The 22952-nt window shown below is 48.2% G+C and overlaps 2 protein-coding genes across 2 annotated transcripts in view; both read left to right on the top strand.

Moving 5' to 3' along the window:
- The window catches only part of MAX (MYC associated factor X), a 703696-nt gene that overhangs the window by 207312 nt on the left and 473432 nt on the right, over positions 1 to 22952 (top strand). The window lies entirely within an intron of this gene.
- Positions 1738 to 22460, top strand: SSH3 (slingshot protein phosphatase 3). The gene is made up of 14 exons (XM_083443065.1): positions 1738 to 2062; positions 6956 to 6993; positions 9328 to 9517; positions 12026 to 12144; positions 13328 to 13399; positions 15398 to 15463; positions 15688 to 15882; positions 16588 to 16681; positions 16944 to 17072; positions 17848 to 17894; positions 18191 to 18337; positions 19485 to 19685; positions 20594 to 21029; positions 21254 to 22460. Exons 1-14 carry the CDS (start codon positions 1997 to 1999, stop codon positions 21755 to 21757), a joined length of 2304 nt encoding a protein of 767 aa, XP_083299191.1. The 5' UTR covers positions 1738 to 1996; the 3' UTR covers positions 21758 to 22460.

Here is a 22952-nt window from a genome sequence, read left to right as displayed (position 1 = left end):
GAGTGTGCCGAGATTAGGGCTGCCTGCAGTGAACCTGGAAATCCTGCGTACTCCTTTCAAAAGCTCCACAGCAACAAGAGATGCTGCTGCCTTTCACACCGCTGACCCACCTGCCCACGCTCCTTTCCACCTGCTGGGTCTTGGGCAGGTAGGAAAGTGAAGTGGTTGTCCGCCCTTTCATTGGTTCTGTGTGTTTAAAGATCAAATGCAAAGCAAACAATTCCATTATGTTCACGAAGCAGCTTACATTAAGCATCAACAACAAAAAGCCCCAGGAATTAGCTGCAGTTCCTGCTATGTCTTCTACACTTAACAAATTCTCAGTTGGTAGAGCATGAGACTCTTCATCTCAAGGGTGTGGGCAGAAGATTCCTGCATTGCAGGGGGTTGGACTAGATGACCCTTGTCGCCCCTTCCAATTCTATGGTTCTTGGAGGTTTAACTGTGGAAACTAGTGTGCACTATGCAACTTGCACTTTAATGTTTTAAAATATATGATCATTTCCTTGATTATTTTTTAAAAAGCATTCCCCTTACAAAGGGCTAATTGCTTGAAATGATTTGGATCAAAACTGCTACAAGATGGCTCAGTTGGTTAGTGTTTGGTGCTGATAATGCCAAGGTTGCAGGTTCGATCCCTGTATGGGACATCTGCGTATTCCTGCATTGCAGGGGGTTGGACTAGATGATCCTCAGGGTCCCTTCCAATTCTATGATTCTATTCTATGCTTCCAATGAGAACTGGTTAGCAATTTGAGCTTTTAGGGGGAAGAGCTAGGTGTCTATCTAGGTCGTCTGCTGGCAGCCTTCCGCAATATCCGAAGCATTTAGAATTTCAGCACTGCTGAGTTCTGAACAGATTTTACTTTTACCTTCGATAGCCTGGCCCGGCGGTATCAGCAACTGGTGATGTTTGCAAGGCTGTGCTATGGATTAGGAAGGCTGCTTTTTGGATCCCGATATGCGGCGGGGGTGGCAGTGGGCTCCATGCGGCCGTCGTGCCTGATGTGGGGGGGGGGGGGGCGCTGTGCTGCTTCTCCAGCATCTGACGTTCGGCTTTTCGCTCGACCACCTGCTGAGTCACTGTAGTAATATGCGGGGGGGCTGGCAGCAGCGGTAAAGCGTTAGGTTTCCATTTTAAGCTCCGACTCTGGTGTTAGCTGAGATTTTAACTGCATGCATGAAAACAAACAAACACGGTGCCCGCCGCCCTCCCTAATGTTCAGGCCACAACGGGAAGAGAGCCTCCTCCGTTTCACACGGCTGCACCAACACTCCCGAGGCAGAAGAAGCAGCAATCTCACAGCAGCTGCAGCAACCTCTGCACATCCTCAGAAGCATAAGAGCCAACTCCTAGGGGCCGCTGTGGTCCCTTCGCCGCCCCCCTTTATAAAATATTTGAGCGCCCCCCTCCCCCAAAAAAGAAGTTGATGGGCTTTGCCATTCAAATAGTGTGCGTGTCATGTGATCGATTATGTGGGTCCGGGCTTACCTGTCTCTCCCCCCCCCCCAATATTTCATTCAAGTTGGCACCTCTGCTCAGAGGCGCTTGTTACCCCGCTTCCCATCATACGCAGGCCTAGCAGCACTCAGAATAGGTGCCGGGGCTGAGCCTTGGCCCCTGTGATGGTAGAGTGCCACTGCGGCTTGGGGAAGCGAGCCCAGAGCAGCCCGACGCTCCTCCCACCTCCGCTCCCGGCTGGGGAAAACCCTGCCGCGTCTTGGGGCTGGTTCCTTTAAGAGCCTCCCGCCAAGGACGTGGGCGATTCCGCCGCGCAGCATCCTTGAGCTTCCTGGTTAAGGCGGCTGAGAGCAGGAGAAGAAAGTTTACGGCCGGCAGGTCCCACCCTGGCCTGACCCAGGGAGTGCGCGGAAGGCTGGGCACGCCCGCCCCCTGGAGGCTGTCTGCAGCGGCGGCAGCGGCGCCGAGTGGCACGATCTTTCCCCGTCGGCTCCCCGCGCGCTGGGAGCGGAGGAAGGGCGCAGCAAGCCGCGCATGGCGCTGGTGACCGTCTGTCGCTCCCCGTCGGGGAGCGGCCACTCGACACCCACCGGCAGCAAGGTGAGCTCGCACGCCGCTTCTAGCCCAGCCTCAAGCCGCCCCAGGAGAACCCCACCCTCATCCCCCGACGGGACCCACACAGCAGCGGCTCTTCTTTGAGGCACGGCTGCGATCCATCATCCCCTTTCTGGGGCTGGCGGGGGTGTTGTTTCGACGGCTGCGCCATCGTGTGCCCCTTTCTCGCCACCTCTCTCTCCCATTGCAAGCTGTACGCTGAGCTGTGCAAGCGACTGCACCTTGCACCATTTTGGCCCCGAAGAACCTGGCCGTTTGCTCTCGCACCTCCCTGCAGGGGCGCTGTCGGAAGAAGGACTGGCTTGCGCGGGGTGGGGGGCGGTATTGCGCAGAGTAGGGGGCCCAAGCGCCAAAGATCAGGCAAGAGATTTCCCCGTGTCTCTAGTCCTCTTCTTCCCAGTAGAGGGAGCTCCCTGGGGTGAAGCAGTAGCACCAGTGGGATAGGGAAAGAAAACGACGGTATTCCACTCTTATAGGTAGGATTTATTTACCTGCTGCAGCAGGGACTCCTGTTTCCCACCTTTGCCACTCCAGGTGGGCCAGTCTCAACCTGAAACACGAACTCCACTTAGCTGTTCTGTCATACTTGCATTCAGTGTAAGTCACAGAGTGTCAAAAGGATGGGTTCCCCCCCTTTTAAAGCCATCATTTGTAGGGAAAGGCCTGTAGATCCTCATGATGGCTATGTTCTGCCTCCATCCTTCTGAATACCAGTTGCTGGAAGCCTCAGCTGCTGTTGCTGTCGTGCCCCGTTTGGAGGCTTTCTGCAGGCATCTGGTTTGACCACTCTGAGAACAGGATGCTGGATTAAATGGGCCTTGGGCCTGACTGCATCTGCTTTGCCTGCAGGTTCAATTCCCAGAGTTTCCAGGCAGGACTGGGAATGTCCCCTGCCTGACACCCTGCCAGACCATGTAGAGATAATATTGAACTTGGTGGGCCAATGGTCTAATTTGGTCTAAGGCAGCTTCCTATGTTAACACCTCTTACGGAGTAGTATTAAAATGTCCAAGCAGAAGCAACTACCTCTGTGCTGGTAGCTGTGGCTACAGAACTAAGGTTACCAGATTTTTTTCAATGAATCCGGGGACAAGTTTCAACTTCAGTCAAATTCAGTGGATTTTGTCAGGGGACTGATTTGTAAATCTGGGGACTTTCCCTGGTAAACGGGGACATCTGGTAACCTTATTGTAAACAGTTCTGGGTTGCCTAATGGAGCGGGAGAGGCATACAAAGGCATGATCTTGAGTATGTGGCATCCCCAGAAAGGTATGGTGGAGGCAATTTACCAGCATCTTCCTTGGGCTGGGTGCTTGCACAACTCATAGCCTTCCTGGGTGGGTGGGTGAGTGGAATGAGGGGTTCATATAGAGGGGTTCTGGCTGCATGAAGCCAGAATGTTTGAGCTTCACAGTCCCTCCTCATTGTGACTGCTGTAGAGAACAGGGGCCAGCTGTGAAATGCCCATTCAGCTCCTCTGGCCTGAGCCTCTCTGCCCCACACAGAGTGCCTTGTTGTGGGATTCCTTCCCTCCCTGATCAACTCTCTCTCTCAATTCTCCATGTAAGGAAGCCTGTCAAACGCATGCCACAGTGGTCAATTGCCTTTCCTTGCTTGGGTCCCCACAGATCTGCTTTCCCCAGTCCTTACTCCTTCCCCCTTTCTTCCTCTAATCAGCTCTTGACAGCTCAGGATCCTGTGCAGAAGAACTGGGCATTAATAAGTGACTTGTCAGGGAGTTTCACAACTTGCCACTTCCTGCCGGTTCCTTGCAGATTGCAACGTCAGGGGCCCGTGGAAGGCAGCAAAAATATCCCTTGCATAATAGCCTCTGAATAGCAAGATTTCCCCACCCCTGAACACCAACCCTGGAATACTTCTGTGTTCCTTTCCACTGGGGTGCCTAGCGCCAGAGTTCTCACACCCCAAGCTTGGCAGTTTGCTGGGCTGATTGCATTTCAAGCGTAATTAGACATTGTGCAAGGAGCTGGCAATTAGGAAGTGGCAGGGACAAGGTTTGTGTTTTTTTCCATGCTTAAAAATGTCACAGGAAATTGCCAACAGACTGGGAATCACATAGATAAGGTTATGCAAGAGCCTGAATTCAAGGCCGCTCCAGGAAAATATTTGCAACCATTCCAAGGAGACGGGAGACTAGCAGTGTCCTAAAATGGAACCACACTGTGTATTTCCAAGCTGGATTCCCTCCCACCCACCCACCAGCCCTCAGCTGTGAAACTGTGACATTGTGCAGGTCTGCACAGCTTGTGATCCACCAGGGCAAACACAGACCACCAGTCGCAGATTGTGAAACTCTCAAGGCTTGATAAATCTTCTAGTTTCTTTCTTATAGGGGGTATGGACCTACAAAAAAACATGGCGGAGAGCACCTCTCAGCCCATAGATGTGGTCCGCAGGGAACACTCAGCTTAGTGGGACATAAGATGTCCAGCCTTGGTGCAGAATGCTAATAATTAGTGTAGTAGCTAACAGCTTGAGCTGCAAAATCCTTGGTTTGACCCTTGCCTTAGCAGGGAACTCGTTTTGTAGCTTTGGAGAAGCCACTCTCTTTTGGCCTCAGCCCCACCATCTACAGTGCAGGGATAATAATACTGACGACTAATCTTCAGGGTCCCTTCCAACTCTACAATTCTATGATTGTTATTAATTGGTCACCTTTGTCTTCAGCAAGTGTTCTAGCTTCTTATATAGGCCAAGAACCAGCAGGTTTATAAAAGCATCCCTTTTATGGCAGAATCCCATATTCACTGTAGAGCCAGCCCTGATTTTCCACCAGAAGTGAAAATCAATATGGTGACCTTCTGTTCAGTTCTGAAGTGTTTTTTTTTAATGACATGAAGACAAGACATTGGAGGTAGGAAAATGGCACCCTTCTGGAATCTGTTGCCCATAGGTCCCAGATCCAGCCCTGACTTGTAGGCCCATAATGAAAGGCTAGCTACTTCAACATCTCTTTCAAATAAGGTTGAGAACCAAGCCAGCTTCTGTGAAGGGGGATGATCTCTGCATCCTGTGTCTAATTGTAGCATGCAACCTTAGTATTTGATTAGCAGCATGATGAGACATTTGGGGTTCTTTCTTTTACTCCCCCCCATAAAAAGAGAACATCTCTAACCCTTTTGGTGCTGAGATAAATTGGGAACCTGCTTGTGAAATTGCAGTTTTCTGAAGGCTGAGCAAGGCTTCCAAGACCTTAGGCTTCAGTGTTTAGACTTGGTCCTTCTCTCTTCTGAAATAATAAAAAATGATCCAAAACAAACACCAATGCACAAAGTCAGGCTGTCGGTTGGGGCCTGTAAAATACAGAGCCCAGTATGGAAGTCCTGTTGATGTTCAGGATCAGAGGTGGCATAACAGTTCTGTGCTTGTGGCACAGAAGGGACTGCTTGGAACAGGAACATTATGTCATGCTGGGTTATTCCATGGCAGAGCCAACAGCGCAAATGCAATTTTGAGGTGGTTTGGTTCTTCTGGTATAAAGGAATCGTTCTGAAGTTGCTATGGAAGGTGCCAGCCACCTGCCCCAGCCATGGGTGTAGCCCGCCAGAACTTCGGCCTTCTCCACTCTTACCTTTTGCCCCACTCTTTCCAGGCACAAGTCTGCACTTTAAAGCTCTGTGTTCAAGTGTGTTTCTTTTTTGCCACAGAGCTTTCCCTCTGAAATCAGAGCAAATGTCAATTCTGGTTTTCTGCAGATTGACATGTGCTCCGACTGAATACTAAAGAGCGGGGTTTTGCAGGGAAAGCTCTGGAGCAAAAAAAAAAAAAGTTCCTTGGACACGTACCTTTGAAGCACTGACTGTCCCTGGAAAAGACCAGAGGAAAGGCAAGTGTGGAAAAGCCCTTAAACCTGTGCTCACCAGCAGTGCGTTCTTTGTATGCCTTTTGTGTTGGCAAGCGTGAGCTTAAAACATTTCAGCTGTGCATGAGGTAGATGATTTTAATAATAAATGGTAGACTATTTTATGGTTTCACAGCCTGCATTTACAATGTTTGTGCATTGCTGTATGTTATGGCTTTGTGGTCTAGACAAATAAACTTATTCATCACTTAAAATAAAGGCAGCCTGCTATCACTCCCAAGTCCCACCAAGGTAAAAGCCTCAGTGATTTAATTGGGTCAAACTGTTTTATCCCCAGGCCCATGCAGAGCTTGTCTGAGGCCTGGGGTGGGAGTCCCCAGTTGGCTAGGAGGCATGACAGTGCTAGTCTGGCAGACTTCCCCAGCCAGCTTAGCCCTCTGAGGAGTCAGTGCCATTTTTCTAGAAAAAGAGGTTCTGGAACTCTCCATGAACACCTCCCTCATTCTCTTAGAATGGCAATGGTGCCCACCTGAGAGGTGCTGGGACTGAGTTCCGGAGAGTTCCGGCTGAAAAAAAGCCCTCTGAGGGCCCCCTGCTCTGTGTGGACCTGCTTACCTCTGGAAGACCTAGGTGGCAGGGCCACCTCTACCATTAGGCAGAATAAGATGGCTGTTTTGGGCAGCATTTGCTGAGGAGTGTAGAGCACTCAGTGGAGTAGAGTGTAGAGCTGAGTGTGCCATGTGATCTGCCTTGCAGCTCCCAAACCAGCCTGCTGCCCTCAGGTCCAAGGGAGGATGTTGTCCCATCTCCACTGTTCAGGTGATATTCAAGGGCCTGCCTGGTTGGCCTCTGCATATGGAATAAGGGGAGCGGCATCTTGGCCCTTTGGCTCAGGAAGCAAAATGCCTTGGGACAGCCCTTGGTGGAAATGACCGTGTCTAGGAGATTGGTGCCACATGTGTGGAAACTTAGAACATCGTTTAATCTGGAGCAGGAGATTTCTTCTTCTTTGCTTTGGATCAGAAGTGACTGATCTACCTGGAATTCCCTTGCAGGATGAAGAGGTTCCTCGGAAGAGACAGCTGCAGCGACGGTAAGGAGCTAGCCTTTGTAATCCTGTCCCTTCACACATACATACCAACAAAAAGGCCAGGGTCCTCCCAAACCAGCTTCTGGGCTTTTTCACACAATTTATTAAAAAAATGTTTTGGATTTAGTGTGTTACTCCCAGTAGCAGGAACCCAGCACCAGAGTATCCCACCCCCCTTAAGGCATTAGGTGGGGGGGAGTTGCACTTTGCAACTTATTTTTCAAAAGATGGTTCCAATGCTGGAGCTGCATCGTGAAGAAATGCAGAAGGAAGAGAATATTCCAAAACAGTGCAGTGGGTTGTGGCGGTGCAGGAAGGTGGAGCATTGCTTCTTCTTCTAACTTTAAAAAAACAACTAGTGCTGCACCAACAGCCCCTGGACTAGAAAAATATAGTGTAGGAGTTCAAACAGGAAAAAATAGTTGATTTATTTTTGCCCTGTTTTTCATGAAGCATCCAAAGTGGCGTACTACAAAAGATATCATAACAAATTAAACCATTAAAAAAGCTGCAGGTTAAAAAGACAACAGTGACGCAGAGTAAATTTAAATCGTGATACCATACTCTGGAATCAAAAATTAGCAAACATTTAGGAGCATATTCTGGTGCCTTTTTAAGCTGAAGGGAGAGAGGGTGCCTGCACAGAGAAGACTCTTCTTGGTTACTGCCAAACACACATAAAAAGTGTGCCATAGCTGATTGTAATGAGCAAGAAGGAGAAAGGGAGCCTTCAGGTAATCGGTCCCAAACTGTTAAGGCAGTATAGGTCAAAAGCAAAACCTTAAACCTGGGTCAGTAGCTAAATGGCAGCTAATGGAGCTCCTGTAGGAGTGGTGTAATATGCATGTGGTAAGGCACCCCGGTGAGTTGTCTAATTGCTGCATTTTGCACCAGTTGCAGCTTGCAGGGCAAGCTAAGGGCAGCCCCACATAAAACACATTGCAGTAATCCAAACTCAAGGTTATCAATGCCTGAGTCACAGCAACCAACTGATGTGGGTGTTTGATGGTGAGGAGGAGGAGAGAGTTGTGTTCCTCATTAATATCCCATGACATTTGCAAAACCAAATTGTACACCGCAGTCCCAATTGCATTGGAGGGAAGAATTACATTTTCACAAGAGAAGTGCAATCTTGAGACAAGATTGTGTGCAGCAAAAGCATAACAACTGCATGTTTGTTGCTCTGAACAGAGGGAAAAGACCTTGCAAAGAAGAGTGGGGAATAGGATAAATTATCTTGCAATGGAAAATGTGCACCAAACGAATACATGGGAGGATACTGTGCATTAAATATAAATGTACAGTATACTGGAAAGATCTCTAATTCTGGTGAACTGGAAGGATCTAATTCCCTTGTCCTCTGTAACAGAACTTGCCATCTTTTCAAACACCTTTGAACTCTACAGGTGGGGCAGGGGGGTGAGGTGAACAGAGAAATAATGGCTGGGGGGACAGCTACTGCCCACTTCCCCTACTTCTCCTCCACTCTAAATCGCTTCCCCTAGATAATCTCTGCTTTTTTGAAAAATGATGGGAGCACTGTTAAACACAATAGTGTGTAGCATGTAGGGAGTATTATAGCCTTTTTGTCTAATTAGTCATGGGTTGGCAGTCATTTTTAGAGCACACATCTCTGTTTAAAAAGTGTGAGAAAAGCGGAGATTTGGCAAATAGTTTTAACAAAATATTTTGAAAAGGCTAAGGGCACTCTTTGGGGGAATGCCTTATACTTTGTGTGGGTTTTTTTAAGTAGGTAATAAATCAATGTTGACATTTTTTTAAAAAGGTTGCAATTTCTAAAATGCTTGCTTGTATTCCAGCTGAGTATAGCTAATATTGGTTATCTATTCCTTAGAGTCAACGTTTTTCAACATTTTATTTTAAAATCTGATGTGATTTTCCAATATTCTGCCACCTCTGTATACATTTAATAGGCCTTAAGGCTTCTAGATAGCACAACCTACCTAGTTTGCCTTGATGGCTAGGCCTGCCTCTCTTGGACTACTTCAGATTTTGTGACTGTTCTGTAATTGCAAATTGCTCCCAAGCGTTCATGGGGAAGGGCCGTAGTTCAGTGGAACAGCACCTCCTTTATTACAGAAGGTCTCGGGTTCAGTCCAAGGCGTCTCCAGGTAGGACTGGGAGAGATTCCCAGCCTGAAACTCTAGAGAGCTGCTGCTGCTGAACAGTGTAAAAAATGCTCAATTCAATGGATCATTGTCAGGGTAAGGCAGCTTCTTACATTCCCCCTTGGAAAGAGGAAGGATTTAATGGGGCAAGCTCTCCTTCTGGAGCAAGAGGGTTTTTCTACCTATCTCCATTTCTTTCCCTTTTCAGCCACAGCTTCGTCATGGTCAAAGGAGCTGCTTTGCTCCTGCAGGAAGAAGAAAAGCTGGAGTCTGTGCAGGAAGGCCCAGCCACCCCCCTGGACCACAAGCCTAAGAGTGAGAATGCCGCAGCTGAACAACAGGAGCAGCACTTACAGCAAATGGTGGGGTTAATGCGGCCAGAAGACAGCATCCGGCTGGTGAGACTGTGAGGGCAGGGAGATACGGCAGAGTGCAGATGACAAGAGACAGGAAAGCAATTGGCCTGACCACAAAATGTGCCTCTTCGGATAAAGAGTCTGGGGCAGGCGGTTATGGAGTTCAGTGTTTTTGACTGCCTTGTAAAAGAGTTTGCTTGGGGCCGGGCCTTTGCCCTTTTCCCTCCTCCTGTTCTGGAATCAGCACGGTCTCCATTTCCACCCACTCAACCCTGCCAAGGCCCAACACTCAGGGCAAATTCCCTTCTCTGCCTGGCTCAGCATTGCTTACTATTGGAACAAAAAATATTCCAGGTTTCTGCTGCCAAGCCAGGCCAGTTTAAGGTTCATTCTGTTCATCAAATGATCTTATCTTGACCTTCTGTAGTAACACCCACAGATTACAATTAAAGCACATTGCTTCACCCACCCCAAAGAGGTTGGTGCTGTTTACTATAGGTCTGTGATTAGTAAACTATTTGTTTATTACTTATTAAGCTTCTATACCACCCTCCAGCCGAGGATCACAGAGTGATTTACAATATAAAAACACAAAAATACATAGCACAGTAACAAACAAATACAATAACATCCTCATCACCACAGAGTGTTTGTTTTATTTATTGCAGCTCCCATGGGAAGTTGTGACTATTAAGATGGTATAGCTGTGCTTTAAATGTATGTTAGTGGGATTCCTTTCCTTAATGGCACAAGTGCTTTCCTGCCCTCCTGTCCAGAGCCACCAGCTGTACCCAGTGTGCCTTGCTGCTGTCCTACAGGCCTAGTTGGGCAAGCCGTGCCACAAGAGACAACTGTTCTGAAATGAAAGAGGGCTATTTTCTGCAAACACAATATTTCAGAAAAGGGAGGTGTGTGCCCTCAGGCTCCGGCCTAGTTCTAAGAGGCAGTAAACCTGTGTCTAGACAGTATCGCTTCAGGCTGTGGGTGGGATTCACATGACTGAATCCTTCCATCGTGGGATCGCACCTGAAAGGGCACAAGTTTACTGCCTCAGTGAGAACGCCTTAGTGACCCAGATTGCTTCCCAGGCTAGTTCAGCTGGTCTGTGGAGTGGACACCCGACTATTAACTCCTTCCTCTTGACCTTGATCTTCACCTTTCTCCTCCTCTTAGCACGATTCTAGAATCTGTGTTGCCTCTTGCCTGGGAGTCCTGTGATAATCTGATTCCGCTTTGCCTTCCTGCTGCAAAACTCTGTGCTGGAGAGGCCTGGCTTCTGAGAGCCTCATTGTCCCCGCTTGTGGAGGCTCAGAGCAGGGCGGCGAGGGATTCCTCTCCTTGAGGAATGTGGTTTTCAGGCAGACATTCAGCCGGGAGCTGCAGCCACTTCCCCATTTATGGCCTGCGGGGCTTTTGCTCTCTTGGGCAGACAGCCAGAGCTGGCGTCTCTGCCGAGTCTGATCCCGGCTTTGGCTTTGGGGACTCTGCTGGGAGATTTCCAAAGTAGCATGTGCTGGGTTTTCTTTCTTTTCTAGAGAGTGAGTCACAACAGCCTCCAAGTACCTGGGGCAGTTCCTGAAGGCAGCGGTTCTCATGCTGCTTTTTGGTAGCTGCTGATGTTCTCAGGAGCTTAGCAGACGTGGCTCATTCGGAAGTTCAGTAGCAGCAGACAAGCTGCCCTAAAAGATAGCTTGCTCCCCACTGCGGATCTTCCCTTGCAGTGTGGAAAATAGAGAATTAAATAAATAAACATGCATCTGTCCAGTATAATCTCAGTTCAGGCAAGTCAATACTGAGGTCTCATATGCTTGTCTAGTGGTCCACAATAACACTCCCTGCCCCCTCTCTGTGTGTGTCTTCCTAGAACATGCCCCAAACCCCTTGGCAAAACTACTGAAGATCTATGGCATTTGCCAATGTGGAAAGTAAAAATGTGGAAAGAAAAATATGAAAAACACTCCCATAACACTTAGGTCCAGAGGCTCTTCCCTCTGATCCTACCACGCAATGCCAAAATGCATTCACTTAATCCAGGGGTGGGGGGGCCTTTTTCTGAAACTTCCCTTCTATTTCCTAATGATTTTGTGCTAAAAGCCTTGTATAATATGATTTTCAATGGATGATTTAATAGCTTTGAGAACCTCAGTGCCAGGGCTCTTGGGCTCAGAGATGAAAATGTGATGCACTTATTTCTGGATAAATGTAAATGGAGTTTCTCCTCAAAACCCTTTCCCCCCTCGTACTGAAAAGTGCACAAATGGCTACTGACAAGGAACAAGGGGCACTCTGTCTTAGTCCTACTTGGATTATCCCAAGTTGCTATCTTATGTTATTTCCACACAAGGAACAATATGGTACTTAGCTATGACACTGGTCTCAGGAATCATGGAATTTTTTTCAGAAGTTGCTGGTGGTGCTAAACAAAGAACTATCCCTGGATCTGCCAAATGCACCACCAACAGTTATGGTGGAATCTTACTGTCATATGTGTGGAGGTGACACACACAAGGACAGTCTTGCAAGGACTGTATGTTTGTTTCCCTCCTCCAGGCTGTGAGGCTGGAGTCGGCTCGAGCTCACCGGATCCGGTACTTGCTGGTTGTGTCAGCAGCAGAGGTGGAGAGCAAGAGTGAGATGGTGCTGCTGGGAGTTGACTTCCCTGAAGAAGGGTGAGAAGACAAGGGAAGGAGCACGAAGATGCAGAAGGGGTGGGGCCCAGGCTTCCAGCTGTCTATACTGTCCTGCCTTGTATCTTCTGCATGATGTCTTTCATCAAGGCTTGGACCAAAATGAGATACCCAATAAGGTTCTATCCTTGACCCACTTGCCTGAGAATAAGCCCCATTTAATTATATAGGACTTTTGTTCTGAGTAGACATGACTAGGATTGTGCTGAAAGTCTCTTAGACTACAGGCTGATGCATACTACTTCCTTGAAAGTAAGTCCCATTGAATGCGGTGGATCTTACTTCTGAACAAACATGCATAGGGAACAGGCAACATTCTCTGCTTCAATAACCAAGGTTGTGTTCCAAATTACCATTAGCCGAAGGCAAGTACCGTTGAAATTAATAGGGCATGCTTCCAAGAAAATGCACTTGGAAGAACACAACCCCTTTTCTCTCTGCATGATGTTTGTTCAAAACCCTTATCGAAAGCATCTTTGCTTCAGAGTGCTTTCTTTCTGTCCTTCGCTGTGTGTGTATCTAAACTCCTTAATGTATTTTACTCCCTGGTCGAACTGGTTTGGCAACCCTTCACCCAGTCTTTCCTCTCCACCCCATTCCCAGTATCTGTGCTCCAGAAGAACCTTTGTTTATGTATTCAGTAAGGGCACAGGCACTCGAGCATGCTGCAGGAAGATGTCCAAATCAAGGAGCTGAATGGAAGATAGCTATGCAGTTCGCCAAGCACCTCTGTCACAGCTCTGGAATGCTTGCTTGGCTTTGCTATCAGTGATTTTTACAATGCTGATCAAGCTATTGAAAAAGCAAGTTAAGAGGCGAGTGCAGATGGGGTACGTTTGTAGGACAAGCACAGGGACTATAACAGGGGTCAGCAAACTTTTTCAGCGGGGGGGACCAGTCCACTGTCTCTCACACCTTGTGGGGGGCTGGACTATATTGGAGGGGGGGTGAACGAATTCCTATGCCCCACAAATAACCCAGAGATGCATTTTAAATAAAAGCACACATTCTACTCAGGTAAAAACACACTGATTCCTGGACCATCTGCGGGCCGGATTGAGAAGGCGATTGGGCCGGATCCAGCCCCTGGGCCTTAGTTTGCCTACCCATGGACTATAATAACTCCTTCAGTAGCTACCTGATCTCTTCTCTCTTTGCCTCCCAGCTCGGCTGCCTGCACGCTGGGGATGGTGCTTCCGCTTTGGAGTGACACTCAGGTCTTCCTTGATGGCGATGGGTAAGAGACAGACCTAACCCCACCAGGCACCCACAATGCTCCATGTAATAGTAATCCTCATATAAGCTCTGTGCTTTGCAAACAAACTAGGATACTCAAACAGACTGAGATAGTGAGAGGCCACTTTTTTGGTGTGTGTTTATTTTTCTCCTCGCCCAGTTTCACCAACACTGCCTGCTCTCTCATCTGACTTGAAAATGGTCTCCACAGACTACAAACCACTTACGTCCTGAATAGCTACGGGAGAGTTTGTGTTTTTTGCTGTCTCTCCCTCCAGTATTAAATGGAAACCAACCATTCTTTTTTTACATGGTCTCTCTTTCTTAAAAAGTCTCCTTGAGAGCCTGCCCCATGCTGTGTCTCATCTTATGGTTGTTGTTGTTGTTAATAATAGCCATGTAGCACCACTGATGTGCACAGCTTTATTTCAGTGAGTCATTCTTGTGTTTAGTTCCATGATGGAAGAGGACTAGGGTATGTGTGTTCATGCCAAACTTTTCACAGGAAAGGTATGTTTTGAAGGAAATCCAAGAAGGTCTACTTCACACAGGTTTCCTGGAGAACAGTTCTAGGCATAAGGGGCAAAAGGGGGTAAAAGGCAGAGTCATCTGAGTTAGCAGGAGAGCTTCAGGCAGTTGAAGGTGGTTGAGCTTGAGGCACAAAGGCCTTGAGTGGCCATATTTTGGGATAAAAGAGCAAAGAGATGGACTTCTGGGCCTTAATTAGCTGTGTTTAGGGAAGTTTTTAATGTTTGATGTTTTATTCTGTTTTTAATCTGATGGGAGCTGCCCAGATTGGCTGGGGAAACCCAGCCGGATGGGAGGGGCATAAATAAATTATGATGATGATGATTATGATGATAACAAAATTTTAAAAATCCTTCCAGTAGCACCTTAGAGACCAGTAGCACCTTCAGATACATTGAGTGTATCTGCAGAAGTGTGCATGCACATGAAAGCTCATACCAATAACAAACTTAGTTGGTCTGTAAGGTGCTACTGGAAGGATTTTTTTTATTTTGTTTCCACTACGACAGATCAACATGGCTACCTACCTATAACTAAATGATGATGATGATGGAGGGCTAACTAGGGTTCAGGGCCAACCCAATGTATTTTGGGGGTTCAGGCAAAAAAAATACATAAATCCAAATTGTACCTTCAAAAGAAAAAATAGATAAATGAAAAGCAGACACTTTGCCACCCTTCAGTGCATTTGCCATTTCAAAAAAATCAGAACTCCTCAAACAGGACACTGGTCAGCCACTAAACCACAACTGCAAGCAATCAGACTTTCAGGTTTCCTTGTCCAGAAGGGAAATCAATAGCTCCCTGAAAACTCCAGGCTAGTTTACACTGCATAGTCAGGAAAGTCACAGGAGCATTCCAACAGCTGAGGGGCAAACCCACAATACAGGCCTCGTCATAATACCGCACATAAAATACAACTGTCTGTTTAACTTCCAGAGTTACACAGATACTGCTTTGCAACTTACTTTTCTGGCTCCCCGCCCCCTCCTGAGGAAAAGTAATCACAGACTAAACTCAGTGGGGCCTGACAACTGGCCTGGTCTCAGTAGAGTTGTTAGAATTTTCCATATTTAACTTGTCCCCTGCAGAAAACTTTATGGTTAGAATGAGAGAAGAATAATTTATTTACTAAGGCTGAGATTTTTAGAAGGATTAAGAAGTGCAGAAGAAGCATACCTAAAATATTGACTTCAGCTGGCGCCATCCTTTCTAGAATGCGTAGATTAAAGTTGTTGCCATTGCACAAGGCAAGAAGCAACACTATCCTGACTTTTAGATCTCAAGAGCAGAAAAGGATCAGATTCTCTTTTTTGCTTACAAATGGAACCTGGCACCATGGAAGATCTCAAACTAGTTTCACAACTGTGCCACGTACTGCATTTTTATTTGCCTCTTTCCGTATATCTGCATCTCAGGTGGAGCACTCCCAAGTTATTTGTGACACTGTTCTCTCCTTCTCTTTCCCCAGGGGCTTCAGTGTGACGTCTGGGGGGCAGACCCGTATCTTTAAGCCCATTTCAGTCCAGACCATGTGGTAAGCAAGGCTGTCAGGTAGGGTGAAAAGCGCAATGACATGTGTGGGAAAGGACGAATGTGGGGAACAAGGATATAGTTGCCACTATTGCTTTTGGTAGGCTGGGAGAGGGGCATAATGGAGGAAAAAGGGAAGAGAGATGTGCATTTCTCTGATGGCAGTGGTAGCCTTCAGAGGATTTTTTTAGCGCATCTCTGATGTCTGATTGTCATCTCTGCTCTCAGGTCAGCGCTGCAAGTGCTGCACAAGGCATGCAGCGAAGCCGTCTGCAACAACCATTTCCCAGGAGGCAGTGCGTTGAGCTGGACCGAGTGGTATCAGAAGGCTGTGAACTCGGAGCAGAGCTGCATTAATGAATGGCTAGCCATGTCCGACTTGGAATCTGTGCGGCCCACTTCTCCTGCAGCCTTCTCTGACCAGTCAGTGATGGCCCTTCCCCTCCTAGGGCTGGTTATAGGCTGTGAATGATCTAGTCAGCAGAGCTGCAGTGGTTCCAAGGTGGAACTCGATACCATGCAGTAGTCCAAAGCACAGACATTTCAGGTGGCCCTGCTAGCCAGTTTTAGGGACTACTGTGCAGAAAGTTCTTCTGCAGGTCATGAAAGGGAAGGGTCCTTGTTTTTGTTTTTTTGTAATAATGAGGGAGGGAGGGAGGGAGATGCTGATCAGAGACACAGATCAGAGCAGAAGCCCACCCCCAGTTCAGGTCACGTAGCATCACTTTTTGTGGTGCACTGGAGTGGAGTGGAGTGGTTTGGGTACCAAACTAGTACTTGAGAGAGACCCAGGTTAACATTCTTACCCAGCCATTGAGTTCACGTGGTGTTATTGGGTCAGTCAGAGCCTAACCTACCTCACAGCAACTTGTGAGGATAAAATTGAGGTGGTGGGGGGGGGGAGTAATCCTTAAGGCCCTCAGAGGAAGCTCAGGATATACATGCAATAAATGAACGAGCACATTTACAAATGCGTAAATCTATCTAGGGAAATGCAAAGCTTTGGCATGGTGTCAAGATTTGTAACCCTACTGCCAATGGGGGAGGGATTCTCTAGGCGTGCCATGGTGTCTGGGGCAGAGTCTGGCGAGCCAAGAGCTTTGCCGACCCTCCGTCTCTGTGCCTCAGGCCGACAGCACAGGAGATGACAGAGCGGATGATCCGGGCCAAGCTGCGTGAGGTGATGGCCACCACTGACCTGGAGAACATCACCTCCAAGGAGGTGGGATGTTGGGCCAAGGGGGTGAGGGAGGAGGGGGCGGGGGAGAGAGAATGGAGACTGTGTGAGGGGGGGGGTGTGTGAGAGAGAGAGGGTATGGGAGCAAGATAAGTAAAACGGACTGGGAAGGGAATGTGGGAAAGCAGGGTTATGTATAGGGGTTGGAGTGATGGGTGAGGGACAGGGAATGGGCATGTCATTAAAAAGCAGCCAGGCTCAAAAGGGACCACAGGCACTCACAAGCTCCCTCCCTCTCTTCCTGCAGATCCGTACAGAACTGGAGCGGAGAGCCGGTCGGAGCCTGAACGACTATAAGGAGTTTATTGACAATGAAATGCTTCTCATTATGGCTCAGATGGATCGGCCCTCCAGGATTTTTGACTATCTCTACTTGGTGAGGAAGTACAGGAAAGGGATCCATGATGCCAGCAGACTGGAGCTCCAAGCCCCTAAAAATGGCAGTCCCTCCTCTCAACCTAAGAGTCCTCAAAATTCTTTCCTGGAATGGCAGGAAGATGGAAGTCTTGCCATTATTTTGAGGCCTCCAGGCTTTGCCTTCCCTTCCATCATAAGAGGAAGCAAAGCCCCCTGTAAAGCCTCTCCCTTTTACTACCTACAGGGCCTTCTTGAGAGATAGCATGGGGCAGCAGATTTATATTCTTTACTTCATACAAAGTTGAAAATCACAGCAAGCAGCTAAGGCTGCAATCCTAAATGGATGGTTTGCACTGAAAAGGCTCCATCTTTGGTGGCCATCAGTCTAGCCTCAACAGGTGGTGGAACGTACAGAACAGCCTTGGAAGCTGACCTAAGAAACTGGACAGGCGCTATTAAATTAGTATACCGCCCTATACCTGTAGGTCTCAGGGCGGTTCACGGTTACTCCCTCACATAAAAATCACAACCAAGCACTTGATCAGGAAGATGACTCTCTGCTATCTTTCTACATGCTGGAAATTTTTCTGTTGGGTGCATATTCAAAACCTCAGTTCCTTCACCTGCCCAGTCTGCAATGGTGTAAGCTAGGAGGGACTCTACCACATGATTTGGCTAAATGTGTTCGGTTTTGAGTATTTAATGAGCAATTGCAGGATGGCTGAATGTTTGTGAACTATTTGCACTCACCTGGGACTGAGCTCTGTGCATGGTGTTGTTCCTTTTTGTCCCAGGGCTCTGAATGGAATGCAGCCAACTTTGAGGAGCTTCAGAGGAACAGGTATGTCACCAAAAGATGCTGCTCGGAGAACAAGACTAGTACCTTTGGGAACTTCATCTGATCTGGATTCCTTGGACACTGAGATGACCATTTGCCACACCTCTCCGTGTAAACTTGCCTTCTAGTCAGAAGGGATTTCTACTATGCATTCCAACCCGACTCTGAGATACTGAGCAACTGCAGTGGGGGATGTTTAGGAAATGGGACATGGTTTAGTTAGTTGAGGCCATGATAAAAACATGGTGAAAAAAAGCTGCTCACATTCTCTGTTGATTACTCCTTGCCTTGCCTTACAGGGTCAGCCACATCCTTAATGTCACCCGTGAGATCGACAACTTCTTCCCAGAGCACTTTACGTACATGAATGTCCGGCTCTACGATGAGGAAACCTCACAGCTGCTGCCACACTGGAAGGAAACCTACAACTTCATTTCAGCTGCCTGGTGAGTAGTGGACACCAAAATGGTAGTTGCAATTTCAGCTGCAGCACTCATGATTGCAAGCTTGGCTTACCAACATGGTCCCCATCTAGTCAATGGGATTGCAGGCACAGAAATGGGCTTTTCAGTGGGAATCCAAGGGCTGAGGTGGAAGAGGAGGTCACAAAAAGCCCCCACCTCCCTGAATGAAATGTCAGCTGTTGTTTGAGAGGACCTGTGATACCAGGTAGGACTGTCAGCCCATTCTCTCCTTTCACCCCAGAATATTTTGCAGGAGAGAATTTGGCACAGCCCATGATGATGATCCCATCAGACTGGGTTGCCCCAATGCACCCTCTGCTTCATTAAGAAGTACAATGCCATCAGTTCCTAGCTTTTGATCTCTGTCAGATTTGACACAGCCAGTTACTCATTTGGAAGAGCAAGCAGCTGAATCCAGCCATCTCCTCCCATATTGGAGGATTCATAGCTCAGAGCTACAGTCATCACTGCTGGAAACAATATCTGGAAATTCCCATTGTTGCCTTAGCTCAGCATTCAGGAAACTGTGACCCCACTCTACATGATGTTGGACTACAACTCCCATCAGCATGGCTAATGGCCATGAATGATGGGGGTTAAGACTTCAACACCATACGGAGGGGCAAAAGTTCCCCATCCTTGCCCTAGCTATATCTCTGCTTCATTTATTTTTATTACTACATTTATATATCACCTTTCCTCCAAAGATCTCAGGGTAGCACATACTGTTTTCCTTTCCCCCCACTTTATCTTCACAACGACCCTGTGAGGTAGGTTAGGCTAAGAGATGGTGACTGGCCACAGTGAGCTTGCTTCCTGGCCAAGTGGGGACTTAAACCCTGGTCTCCCAGGTCCTAGCCCACCACTCTAACCACTACACCACACTGGCTGTTGAACAACCATAATGTTTTCCAAGCAGCAAGGATAGTCAGTCACTTGGATTCATCATGATCACAGCACAGTGGCCTTAGCATAATATACCTAATCTGTGCCTTGGCAAGTGTTGAGTTAGGCCAAGAAGCTGGGGTATCCTACTCTTGGCTGAGAGTACAGCAACTGGATGCTGAATTTCCTGACTGTCCTGAGTGATGTTGTAGCCTTGCTTATAGCAAATATTCATTCCCCACAGGGCACAAGGCTCTCGGGTGTTGGTGCACTGCAAGATGGGCGTGAGCCGCTCTGGCTCCACAGTGATTGCATATGCCATGAAGGAGTATGGGTGGTCACTTGAGCAGGCCCTTTCTCATGTACGGGAACGACGCCCAATTGTCCACCCCAATCCAGGATTCATGAGACAGCTGGAGCTTTATCAGGGCATTCTGGACGCAAGGTAAATCCAAGGGGAGGGAGTGCAGGTCTGGTCACTGTGTATGTATGTGGGGAGGGCAAGGGAGACTGATGGGAGCTGCAGCTGACCAGCCTGATCAGGCCACAGCAGAAGGCTTTGTTGTTATTGTCCAAGGACCGAACTACATGTTACATGCAACAGCATGATGATCCTCTTAGACTGGAAAATCTACTTTCAGTGGGGCTATTGGGATCAGAGAAGATCTCCCTTTCCTGGGATTCTAAGCACCTGTGTGCAAAGGCATCACAGGTGGTTGGACTCAATGGCCCTTGTGGTTTCTTCCAACTCTATGATTCTAGGAAATATTCCATGTGGAAAAAAATGATGGGGGTGCCAAAGAGTGGCAAGGAAAAGATCCGGCATCCATGCCAACTGCTCCATTTCCAACTTTCACTCCAAAGCACTTCTTCCAGTTAAAAGGGGCTGTTTCGTACAGTGGTACCTTGGGTTAAGTACTTAATTTGTTCCAGAGGTCCGTACTTAACCTGAAACTGTTCTTAACCTGAAGCACCACTTTAGCTAATGGGGCCTCCCGCTGCTGCCGTGCCGCCGGAGCACGATTTCTGTTCTCATCCTGAAGCACAGTTCTTAACCTGAAGCATTATTTCTGGGTTAGTGGAGTCTGTACCCTGAAGCGTATGTAACCTGAGGTACCATCGTATTGCTATGCACACAATATTTAATCTTAAACAGGGAGGCACTGATAGCAAAATTGTCCCACACTAATAGTGCAGCAAAAATTAAATAGACATTGTGATTATCTTTAATATGTGTAATTAATGCTTCTCACTGTAACTGACCGGATTCAAAGTCCATTCTTTATTTGGCCCTTTATTTAGCATTCCTTGCTGAATAATCTCTTACATTGTTCACCTCATGTTACTACGCAGCCGACACAGCAGCCTATGGGAACAAAAGGCAGGAGATGCCCACTCAGAAGATTCTCCAGATATAAGTGATGCCAGCAGTGATCCTTCAGGAAGCCCATACTATGAGACTTTAAGCTCAGAAGAAGAACCAGAGGAGCCAGTGACAACCCCCCAGTATTGCTTTCGTCCTTTGCGGGAACCTCCTGAAGAACCTCACCATCCTTTGGACGCTCCTGATAGTCCCAGGCTCAGTCTTCAGGCCACAGAAGAACCTGGGGCATCGGATGACTCTGGAGCTGAGGAAGTGCGAAGACACCTGGCTACGATGAGAGTGCCAGAGAAGCCAGCCACGCTCAGACGGGAACGCATCAATCTCTATGCTGTCATGCGCAGCATCAGTGAAATGGACAGCCCAGAACGCCACATCTCTGTACCAGAGTGTGCTGCTGAGGAAGAGGTAAGAGGGTCATGTAAGGGCATGCTTCCAGAGAGAGGCAAGTGGAAAGACTAAGGGAACTTATAATGGAGCCTCAAGGCATACAAGGGAAACAAAAATGGCAATGCATAAATCAGTGGATCTGAAACCTCAGCTAATGCGAAGATGAATGGTAGAGGCAGGATGAAGGAAAACCCTTTGTAATTGCTGGCCCTCATTCAATCTACCTCTTCTTCCTCCAACAGGTATTTCTTCATGATGAAAAGAAGAAGACTGTGACCTTTGAGCCATTTCCCCAAAATGAAGAGAATTCAGGGTCAGGAACAGACTCTACAGCAAAGGCGCCACTGCCAGAGGAAGAGGAGGCTCAGGGTCGCAGGGCCAGGCGACACGGGCGGAGGGCTCACCGGGGACGTCGCCATGTCTGCAAGCAGCTTTCATACTACCCGGCACCAGGCAAGGTGCGCAAAGTTGTCCAGCGCATGGAGGGCCCTGTCCCATTTGGCCGCAGGCCCGCCTTACAACACCGGCTCTCTGTGGCTCAGCTGGCTGATGCTGCCCTGGTGGTGAGCCGGGCCAAGGAGTTTGAGGGACACACAGATCCCGAAGGACCAGACAAGCTCCGGTCCCCTTCTCCTCAGGAATCCAAACCTGAGGAAAGCACTGCCCTCTGTTCTTCCTTGCCCTGCTCCCGGTCCCGGCGGATGGTTCGCCAGGCCAGCGTAGACATGGACCCCAACTCAGGGTGAAACCCTTGCTGTGGCATTTCTCCCTTTCTTCTATTCATAAGTGGAGTGATAAATGGAGCCCTGAAGGCCAAACAGGTTCACTTCCTATTGTTGGGGGCTTCTTTCCTCTGCCTGAAGCACTATTGGCAGCTGGTGTGGGAAGTGGCAATTTAAAGCTGCCTGGGAGAAGGGCAGGAAAGAGGAGGAAGGGAGACCATCCCTTTAAGAGACTATAGTGCTTCACAGGCTCTCCATCTCTTTCCATAGCTATGGAACTGCACTGGGGGAAAACCAGCGCTCTTGTGGGGCTCTGTCCAACCACTTATTTCAGACCTCTAAATGGTCTTGAAGACTGCACAGCTCCAGGATTTATACTGCAGGGCACTTCTGCTTCTTCCTTCAACTCACTTTTGATAACACTACCCTTTGTTAAAGCCGCGGGGGTCCCTGTGGCCTCCCAAGATGTCGCTGGGCTCTTAACTATCTCCAGCCGTGCCAGCATGGTGAATGGTCAGAGATGATGAGAGTAGTAGTCCAGCACATGAGGAGGGCTCTGGGCTCCCCACATCCCTGCTTTATGAGGTGGGGCCAGGGAAGTAGTATCTCACTGTGATCCTAACCGGGGAAGAAACGGCCCCTGTTTACTTTTGCACACACATACACAACCACTGTGCCATTGCCAGCTTCACTCTGCTTGGGAATAAAAGAGTTGGTTAACTTTCCACTTGCTCGAACTCTGGTCTTGTCCTTTTCTTTGAAATGTGTGTCCTAATGCTTGGGACCTAATCTGTGACCACAAACTCGCCTACCTGAGGGAGGGAAACGGGGGACAGTTTTTCCTCTGGCTAGGCTACTCAGTATCCACACAGCTGTGGGGCTCTGTTAAAGACAGTGTGGCTGCATGGTAATAGCTGGTCATTTTAGCCACTGGCTATTTGCGTTAGGGAACAACGGGTCAATAAAGCATCCCACAACATAGGGCTGTTTGCAGAATCAGTTTTCTGTGGGCCCCTCGATCGTGCAGTGAGCCGAGTTTTACCTATGGAGAATGAGGGCGCAGCTCACCATGTGACCAGTAGAGTGTGCAGACAGCAAAGCACATGGTCACACTCGCCCCAACTTCTCCAAGCGCTGACGAATCCCAGGGAGAATTGGCGAGCCTGGTTTCATTACATGTAAGCATCAGAACCTCTAGCGGAGGGTGGGGAGAAACTAC

The sequence above is a fragment of the Podarcis tiliguerta genome (assembly GCF_965153285.1).
Source record: "Podarcis tiliguerta genome assembly, chromosome: 1".
Lineage (NCBI taxonomy): Eukaryota > Metazoa > Chordata > Lepidosauria > Squamata > Lacertidae > Podarcis > Podarcis tiliguerta.
Note: the sequence above shows the minus strand (reverse complement) of the source record. Positions and strands in the feature narration are given on the sequence as shown.